General features: G+C 34.4%; 1 protein-coding gene across 1 annotated transcript; it reads right to left on the reverse strand.

Annotated features, from left to right (window-relative positions):
* Positions 1–7,082: 7,082 nt before the first annotated feature.
* Positions 7,083–10,093, reverse strand: LOC123526296 (uncharacterized). Its single transcript, XM_045305387.2, has 2 exons — positions 9,955–10,093; positions 7,083–8,255 (listed from the first exon to the last, which is right to left on the reverse strand). The coding sequence occupies exon 2, from the start codon at positions 8,184–8,186 to the stop codon at positions 7,083–7,085; it is 1,104 nt and encodes a 367-aa protein (XP_045161322.2). The 5' UTR covers positions 8,187–8,255; positions 9,955–10,093.
* Positions 10,094–10,523: the final 430 nt, after the last annotated feature.

Consider the following 10,523-nt stretch of genomic DNA (forward strand, 5'->3'; position numbering starts at 1 on the left):
ATATCCTTTTCCATGCAGGTTCCTAATTACATTACTTAAACCTGACAACCATCGTACACAAACGGTATGAAAAAGGTTTTAATAGGTTAGACAGAAAATGTATCATCATATTAAGACGGTGTGTAAACAGCACATCTGCTAATTAGAAAAAGTGAAATGCATATGCTATGTTTGAAGCACGCATTCTCCTGAAGCAAAACCCTATAGAAGTGAAAACGTGTTAGGATTGTCACAAAAACTGAATCATTACATATTTTTTCATTGCAAGAGAATGTGACATGTATGTGTTACCAACAATGCCTATAAAATCAACAAAATCTTGGATGATGTTTGAAATACATGCTAATAATAACATAAACTGCCAAAAAGCTAGGACTCGGAATTGTGAATATTTATGTAACTGATTCCTAAAAATTATCATTTAAGTATTATATTAATGTTTTCTTGTTATTATTATTCTTTCAAGATGACTCGAGGTGTTAGATATAGTACGGTCTCAACAAGTAGTATCTACTCGAGTTTCGATAGAATACATCTAAATGCATAATAACATAATGACACTTTACAACTACAGCAATTTTGGCATGATTCGGTAGAAACTACTCGAAAAATTGTATGTTTTCCTTGCAAACTTCACACGGTTCATTTATATAAAGAATTGCCTACAAGTAGGTTATAATTATATTGTAAAATTGCGCAATACCCGCAAATAGAACACCCTACATTTTGTTTGTTTTCTTGCATTAAAATAAGCAATAAATCCTTTGAAAGGGGGTGATTTTAATCAATTTGAAGGTATTTTTTATGTTTAAAAAGAACATGACCTGTAGAACTTGCCTATAAACAAGTCCATCAAACTCTTTAAAAAATTGTAGATAAAGTTTTGGCCGATTTATTACTTTTACTGCAAACTTATTTGAAAAATACTGCTATTTTATCAACAGCAAAAAGAGCAGTTTTCGAAAATGGATATTGAAATGAAACTTCAGTTGGGAATGTGGTAACGTTGGCTATTATGAATGTGTTTGAAACAATAACTTATTTGTCTCACATGTACAAGGCTTGATCACGCTTGTGGTGATCTCCCTACATATTACTAGCAAATTAAAGATCATCAGCTTATGTTAAGTTTGAGTTTTACGTATATGACATACATTAACATATTAGGGAGGCACAAATCAATCTGGTATCAACCTGTAAGTTACAGTAAAACTATTGGCAACATTAATTTATTAATAGTAATGAGAAGATTTATAATCAATTAGAAGTCTGAAATACAAAACAAAAGTCATAAATAAGTTCTGTGAAGAAACTTCTGAGATAGGTTTGGTACAGAAGTGTTATTATGCGTTACGGAAGTTTAATACAATATATATGTTTCCTATCACAAAATATATAAATATGTCATTTCTGTCACAATCTATCATCAGTAAAGCAGTTAATTTGTTTAGATCATTGAATCAATTGGGGACGCAGACGTTGTGTCTCAGAAACCGACGTAAAATCAATGCTTAACGGACGTGTGCTTATGGGAAAAAACAATTTTACTCAATAATTCTCGTTTATAAGTGATCTGCATGCTGTAAATTTCCGATACCGTTCGTTAAAGTGGTATTTAATAGTTGATGTGTGTAATATTTCTATCAAAAGATATTTGATATATCAAACGTAGTCTCGTCATGTATGCGCTAATGTAAATTAAAGATAACCGAAAAATGACATGGGTATCACTTAGTCTAATAGGCCGTGTGCAACAGTTTCTATTGCACGTGCAAGAACTATTGATACTTGATGGCATTCCATAAAATTTACCGATACTTAAGAGAATGCATCTTTTATGTTTTGAATGTTGCTTTGAAGCGCTTTCAATAGCACCGTGATCCTGCATAACTGTCATGTTTTCAATAATATAAAAAAAGGTCTTAGACACCTACTTTTTATGACATTTTTTTTAAACCATGTCAGTTAATGTCCTGAATACTGATATTTCTGTGTGTATTACTAACTTAATGTTATGAGTTTATTTATTAAACTAATTTTAGTATATCCCTTTATAAGATTCTTGCGCAAGTAGAAAGTTCTTTAACATTTACTAAAGACTCTCTTGCCAATAAAAGGTTTACGCATAGACTCTGTCTTGCAAATAAAAGGTTTACGCATAGTAATAAATTAGACATTCACTGTCAGATTTGTTTAATATTTTCGATAGTAAGATATTCTTTCTATCTGTCTCTCCGTGTCTATGTTTTGGTTTAAGCCGAACATTATTTAAATGAAAACACTCTATGCGGAATGAATCAAACGTGTTCAAAACTGATATTGTTTGTGTTATAGTCCCAGTAACGAACTCTGTAGAGCGATTTTAAATCTGTATATCAGCGAGATGACAGCGACACAGCCGATCGCCATTTCCTTAACGTGACGTCACAGGAACTCTGGTACAACAGAAAGTACTTTTATTTACAATATTTTATGTTATGTAATATATACTCCTTTGACAATAAAAAGCACTAACACCAAATATGCGTTGATTAATTTATCTTAACAATTTATATTAGTTCTATATTAATATACAAAAAGACTATCGCGTGATTTGTGCTCGTCTTGTCAAGACCGGCACCGGCTATAATATTTTCCTGTCATTTTTCATTTTATTTGCCATTATTACAGGTGTACAACAGTATTTCCAAAATGATAAAATGAAGTTATATTTTAGTATATCTTAAACCATATATTGCATATTCGGCTATGATTAAAAGAATACTCCGTTTTGTGTTTGTTAATTTCAAACTCAAATCGTTTACTCGTCTGGCATTTCGACCACGTTCCCTGTAAACATGAAGTCATTGGGCCAACGACGGAAAACCGTCGAAGGATAATCGTTGTTGGGCCACTGTTGGCCCAACAATGATTAATAAGTATTTAAATACAGCTGTTGGGCCAACGTTGAACCAACTTTGAATTTCGGTCACAGATATCTCTGCATTGGCCCAATATTGATTTTCAGAGAAAGACTTATACAGGGAAAACATCGTTGGCCCAGCGTTGGCCCAACGTTGACCCATTAGAAGTAATAATATAATAATTATATATTTTACAGGTGACTGTTTTATCACAAACCCCTACAGGTATACATGTTGTGTATGTGTAACATGCAATATTTAATTAATAAATACTTTTCGCACCAGTTAGTAATCAGTTAAATTTGGGCTAATTAAACCTAAAACTTATCTGCAGCCGTAATGACATTTTGAACTATTTCAAATCTACTACCTTGAAAAAAAAACTGTGAAAAAAAAATTGAAGAAAACAACAACACTACTAACTCTATTACAATTATCTAATTTTATACAGTCATAAAATGTTTACAATAAATCTGTTGAGTATTCCAGAACATGAACTCTCGTTAACCCGAGTTATGTAAGAAATCCCAGAAAATGTGGTTAATTTTACTCTCTAGGCTAGATTTCTAGCTGCATATATGTGAAGACAAGGAAACTATTATACATGTGATAGATCTAGAGTTAACAAAAACCCGGTCTACCAGCTACAAACTGTAAGTAGAAGTTTTTGAATATTATTGATAAAGTTGTGGAATCTTGTTAACAGAGAATTTCTTAATTTTATCCGGTATGCAAGTAATATCCATGTGACTTGAAAATATGTTAAATACTTTTATCTAAAGCTGGCGGATGGCACTTGTGTTGAGTATTAAAGAATATTCTCGTTAATTCTAACATATTTTTCTCGGTTAAATACAGACAAAAATAATTTCATACATTTTACGCAAGTTTATGTCCAGAGGTTTATGTGCATTTCTTTAGTTATTTTTATGTGCATTTCTTTAGTTATATTGAGATCAACATTATGATTTTTTTTTACAGGATGCTGTTCAAGAGAGTAATAATGGAGTGCCTAGCACTGTGGTGCACAAGAAAAAAAAACAAGAAAAAAAAGAAAAAAATTTACGTGAGAAAAGAAAACAATCAAACAGAACTTGGATATTTTATGAGTTAATATACAGACAGTAATTCACTTTAGTAGGATTTAATCAGTGACTGAAAAAAGAAAATTATTTAGATTTATAAAAGGCTGGAATCAATATTTGACATGTTGTAGTGATGAAATATTCTGCTATATTTCTTCAGGAAAATTGCAAACAAACTTTAAATAAATGTTAGATTTCTTTTTGTTAAACTATAACAAAATCACAACAATTTGAAAATAAAATACGTACTAAATAATGCTAGTTTTAGTCTTTTTTCAGTTTCGTAATCGTTGGGATAGCGTTGGCTCAACGCTGGACAAACCATGATAGACGAAAAAATGCTGTTGGCCCAATGGAGGGCCAACGATAAGTGCTGGATACCAGTTGTTGGCCCAATGGAGGGCCAACGATAAGTGTAGGATTCCAGTCGTTGGGCCAACGGTGTACCAACCGTTGGGCCAACGTTGCGCCAATTAGCAAAATGGCGTTGGGCCAACGTTGGAAATCGTCGTTGGGCCAACGAAGAGTCTGCCGTTGGCCCAACGTTGGGCCAACGCATGTCTGCTATCTGGGTTTGTACACGTTGCAAAGACAGTTTACGAAAATTCATTTTCGTATTTTATGTGTATAACCAGTTTCCTATTTGTTTCATGTTCAAATCTGGTAATTAATCACGGTTTCATTTCTTGGCCTGTTCACTTTTGTTCCTAAAAGCGTCATAAAGGTGCTAGAGTTTGCGATGACGTAACTCGTACCTTGCATTTGACATAAAACCCGAACATTCCGAGTTACATTTCAAGACTATAGTTGCGTTTTTCATCCGATAATTTCATATTGCATGTGCAAGTTTAAACTCTAGAAAATGAAAATTGACTGTAAAGATGATTCCAGATGTAATGATATTTACATGTTAAATCCGGGTTAACTCTTGTTGACAGTTTTCTTTTAACGATCGATCGGAATGGACTTAATATATTAATCAATCTAAAGATGTTCAACTTTGAAAACCAAAATGATTAGTTGCATTTTAATCAATATCACTGTACGCAAGATAAAATGCAGGTTCATTTCGCGTGAATATGTGTGGTATTGCAGTGTGTTTTATTTGCCAAGGAAGATGAACGTCGATAATAATATACCCAACACAAATATAATTATATCTATACCTCCATCATGTTTATATGGAAGCATATGTCTACAATGTCTCCGGATTGTGTTAGGTAATAAGTTGAATGTTACGCTGGCTGTAGCTATACCTACTGTCATAAACTATGTACATAATATTCACAAATGGCACTAATATCGTAGCTTGTTGTGGAATGATGTCATGAGTTACTGTTACGATAAACTATTAGAATCTATCCTTACGCAAAACTCAGTGGAAACTTGTAGAAACACGAGAAACTGTTTCTGTTTGCAATGAGGTGAATTATTCATTGCTTGCAACAGTTTAAATGGAAAATATGGCCCTAGTGGGCTTTTCATGCAAATTTTGCAGTAGATGAAAATTCATAACTTGATATTTGAAACGTCTCTAAATGTTTTTGTACTGATTATCCCGGCAGTATGAATATTTGGAAAAGAAATTTGTAGTTCTGTTAGAATGCAAGATGTCATACATTATCTCTGTCAGCGAAAATAGGAAACATTCATACCACACAATGAATGCTTTTTGAAAGTGTTATAATATTTATTTAAGTTAAATGGCTCTCCGTGTAACTAATTAATTTCGTAAAGCCATAAAATATAGTAGACTGAATATCTTTTTCATAACTGTTTCACAACTGTTAAATAGCGTGTTCTTATTCTAATTCCGACTTGAAATTTATCCATATTAATTCAAACGTATATCCTGTTGAGATATATAAGAAATGAATTACTTCAACTGCGTTTTTATTGTCGTTTATGTTTATCATATCAAACAACATCCAGTGTGGGAATGTCACCGCAAATATATCTTACAGGCTGCGGTTCCAAGTTTAATTTCATAAATATATGCATTACGAAAATCTTTTTGGATTATTGTATCCAAATCCATAGATACGACGTTTATAAAGTGGTTGGACGTAAATATTTTGAATTGTCGGCGTAAATCTGAATGTCAGTTGAAGGTTTTAGTAGCTGATGTCATTAGTTGCACCAATGAAGTAATTTTTATCGCATGTCGCATTTTATCTTTGTCATACGGTATTCTCTGCAATTTAATGTGCTCAGTTCAAACATTAAGAAACTCATTCGTTCATTCTTTTAGATTACATCAGATAAATACACAACAGCTTAACAAGGTAAGGAAACAACCTAGTGAGGTATCATGCATGTATATCAAAAGAAGTATCCACAGCTGTTCATTAAATGTTTTCAATGTATTTGTATATAGTATCAAAACATTTTCATGTTTGGGGAAGAACAGTACTTCTGTTAGAATTCAAGACGACACATAGGCGGGAATAGGGTAATTCATGCCACAGAATTTTACAGCAAAAGCTCGTCTTTCTGGTAATAAGGTGTTTAAAACACATTTACTTTTAAATTATATATAACTTCTAACGATAATATGAGATATCACGTTGAGTTGAGTTTCGGTACGAAATTGAATGATTAAGCGAGACTTACCTTCGCAGAAGGGAAGGTGAAGGTTGATCATAATTTCATCGACTGCAAACTCTTCAAGGGCTCACACAGAGAGATAACGCAGCGTCCAGCGGTATGAATCAGTCTTTAGAGTTAAAGTCAAGGCTGCTTCAATTCCTAGCAGCCGACGGCCAATCACAGATGAAGATTCTTACATGGGTTGTAGAGGGTGGGTGTGTGAGCCCTTGAAGAGTTTGCAGTCGATGAAATTATGATCAACCTTCACCTTCCCTTCTGCGAAGGTAAGTCTCGCTTAATCATTCAATTTCATCTCCTGCATAACTCTTCAAGTGGCTCTCACAGAGATTTTAGAGCAAAATCTTCATTGGTGAATTGGTAAATTACATTTCATTAAGAAAGACAGAATGAATTATACATATTTTATGATTATAAAAGTGTTATTTATGTACAAAGTCAGTTTCTTACATGTAAGTTACATGATTCTAAACCAGGTCTGGTGATATTAATTCCCTTCCAGTATAGCTTTTTGCAAAGTTTTAGCTTTTGGCACAATGGGCTTATTGTAAAATTTTGCAAACATGTTTGCATTTGCCCAGCCTGCAGTTTTTATGACAGTCTGCAGAGGAACTCCTTTTAGTTTAGCCAGGGATGTTGCTGCAGCCCTTGTGCTATGAGGCTTAAAACTTTTGTCTATCCCAGATTTAAGGAGTACAAGCTTAACCCAACGTGCAATTGTACTTTTTGATACCGCCTTGTGCGGTTTAATTGTTCTAACCAGTAACTTTTTATCTGTTCTGATATTTTTTTGTGCGTTCAGTGTATTTTTTGAATACTGACACAATGCACAAATTTTCATTATCCATGAATGCTTCGAAAGATAAATTACATCTAGATGTGAACCTGGTTTAGATTGTTTTAACAAGTGATTTGGATAAATCAAAACTCTTTCATTTGAAATAACCACATCAGATAGATCAACTAAATGCAATGTTTGGCACCTTTGTGCAGACAGAAGTAGAAAAAGCATGCATAGTTTACACGACAGTTGTAATAACGTTGTATCAGTTAATTGTTTTAAGTAGTCTAATACTATCTGAACATCCCATGTGGTTTGGTATCGTGGTAATGTAGGTCTATCATTAAAAACTCCTTTCATGAATCTAGTGATTGTTTCGTTAGAATTTAAATCCATATTACCACATATTTTCACGAATACACTTATTGCCGACCGTACTGTGTCCATTGCACTATACCTTAGGCCCCTGTCATACATCTTTGTTAGAAATGTTAGCACTGTTTTTATATTGGGATTAGTGGGATTGTCTTTCCCTCTGCAGTGAAACAGCCATGCCCTAATGTAAGGTTCATACTGCTTTTGAGTGCTCGCTTTCCATGATTTGATGATGATGTCTCTAGTTTTTCTTGGTATGCCTTGGGTGCGTAGTGTTCTCCTGATATAAGAAAAGCCCCCAGACACATCTTTTTCAATGGGTATTTTAAGTCCGGTTTGTGAGGCAGGCTCAGTATTGCTTGTGGGTGTGGTAGTTTGTAACAAGTTCCACATACCATTCTCATTAGACTTGGCCACCAATTCTGTGTCGGCCATAAGGGAACCACTATTAAAACTTTTGCTGTTTTGTCCTCTTCTATTTTCTGTAGAATCCGTGTTATTATACTGAAAGGAGGAAACATGTAATAAAATTGATTTGTCCATTGTATTGAAAAGGCGTCAATAGCCATTGCTTCAGGTTCTGGTCTTCTTGAAACATACTGTTTTAGCTTATAATTAAGTCTTGAGGCAAATAGATCAATTTCTAATCCCTGGTGTCTTGAGCTTAATTTTTCAAATACTAATTCTGATAGTGACCATTCTAAATCATCATTCATTTTTCTAGACATCTTATCAGCCGTAGTGTTAAGTTTCCCTGCAACATGTGCCACAGATAAATGTATACCTCTTTCAATGCACCAAAACCATATTTCTCGAGATAGCTCATTTAGTTCTTTCTTTCTTCCCCCAAATTTAGTGATATAAGCACAGCTGGTGGTATTATCCATAAAGACTTTTATATGGGAGTCTCTGATTCCTTTACATAGGGACTGTAGGACTAACTGGCAGGCTTTGAGCTCTAGAATGTTAATGTGCAATTTTTGCTCACTTATTGACCATTCTCCCCCTGTTTTTATGTTGTGTGTTTGATTATATCCCCCCATCCTTTCAATGAAGAGTCTGAGTATATACATACAGACGGAGGTCCATGTGATACCTTTTTGAAACTGTTTTTCAGATTGACAATCCACCAATTTAAAATTGGTTTTATTGAAACTGGGATTTTCATAAAACTGTCAAATTTGCCCTTATGTTTCTGTAACTGAAACACTTTTATTTTCTCTAATGGTTTTATGTATAAAGTCGCATATTCCACCCCCTGTTCTGCTGCGACTAATTTTCCGATTAGCTGTGAGAAGTTCCTTATTGTTGTTCGTTTAGTGTTTATCAGTGTTTTACATAATTCTATTATCTCTACACATCTTTCATCGGTAAGTCGGACCGTCGTGGTTATTGAGCAAAGAACAAACCCCAAAAATACAATTGTTTGACATGGAATCAGTACAGACTTTGTGGGATGAACTGTGAGACCTAAATCGTCTAATAATTTGACAGTATCTCTAACATTGATAAGGCATTCCCCATAAGTTAACCCCTGCAAGCACGAATCATCGATGTATGCTGTACTGATGTGTCCCCAAGATCTAAGGGGTGCAAATACTGGTTTGAGTAATTTCGTGAAAATTCTAAGACTGCTTGTTAGCCCCATTACCAGAGCAGTGAATTGATACTTTGTGCTGTTATGAAAGAACCTAAAGTATTTCCTATCTTCGTGAAGGAGTGGCACTGAATAGAACGCCTCGGCAAGATCAACCGAGACAAAATAACAGTCTTTCCTCATGGAATCAATGGCGGATTGAAGTGTTTCCATTTTAAAATGAAATTTTTCCATAAAATCTGCATTGAAATGTTTAAGATTAAGAATCACCCTTACACGCCCATCCTTTTTAGGTCTTGTAAATATGTTTGATATATATTCATCAGTAGTCGGTTCTGAATCTGGTACAGGTGTAATTATTTCTTTCTTAAGCATCTGATCTATTTCGTCACTGATTTTCTTTGATTCTTCCTTACTGAATTGTAGCGGCTTAGGAACCAATTTTTGTTTAGGTTTTTTAAAAAGTTCAATGTTATATCCAGAAATTGTTTTCAGAATCCATTTATCTGTGGTAATATTTGTCCAGGAATTGAAGTACATAGCTATTTTGCCTGCCATAAAATTATCAGGTGTATTGTTAAGAGACCAAAGCAAATTTGTACTTACTGTCTCTATTTGTGTCTTGTCTGTCCTCTGGATTTCTTGTAAAAGGGGTTCCTGTTGTATGCAGGTTTTTGTTGCTGTTGACGTTGGCTTTGTTGGCCTTGGTATGTCTTTTGATGGTAACTTTGTCGTTGTCAGGGAAACCTGCTGCTGCCCCCCCCCCCCCCCCCCCCCCCTTTTCGATAAAAAAGGCTGCTTTGTAGTCAGGTTCACTTTGCAATCCCCTAAATTTTTTATTTGCTCTTGCAGGTTGTCTCCGAATAATTGTGTTGCCGAAGCATTGTTATTACAGATTGACCTGTATTTTGGCTAAAGGTCCTTCTTTATCCTTTCTCGTCTTGCCCCATTGTTTGCTAGAACTGCCTGAGTCATTATCTTAAATGAGTCCATTACAGTTTCTTTAAGATCTACATCCTTGGACTTTTGAACCAGACCCATGGCTTTGATTATTGGAACTAAAGCTGCAGTTAATGTTCGTTGTGTACGCTGGAACACAAAATCCTGAGCCTTTGTGGTGCTCCTTAATTGTCGCCATAATTGTTCATCGACCTTAGGTACTTGTAGATTGTCAA

Source organism: Mercenaria mercenaria, chromosome 9 (assembly GCF_021730395.1).
Source record: "Mercenaria mercenaria strain notata chromosome 9, MADL_Memer_1, whole genome shotgun sequence".
Classification (NCBI taxonomy): Eukaryota; Metazoa; Mollusca; class Bivalvia; order Venerida; family Veneridae; genus Mercenaria; species Mercenaria mercenaria.

What these genes read in the sequence shown, in the direction of transcription:
- LOC123526296 (XM_045305387.2), bottom strand. Translation starts at nt 8,186, where the DNA reads ATGGCCGACACAGAATTGGTGGCCAAGTCTAATGAGAATGGTATGTGG.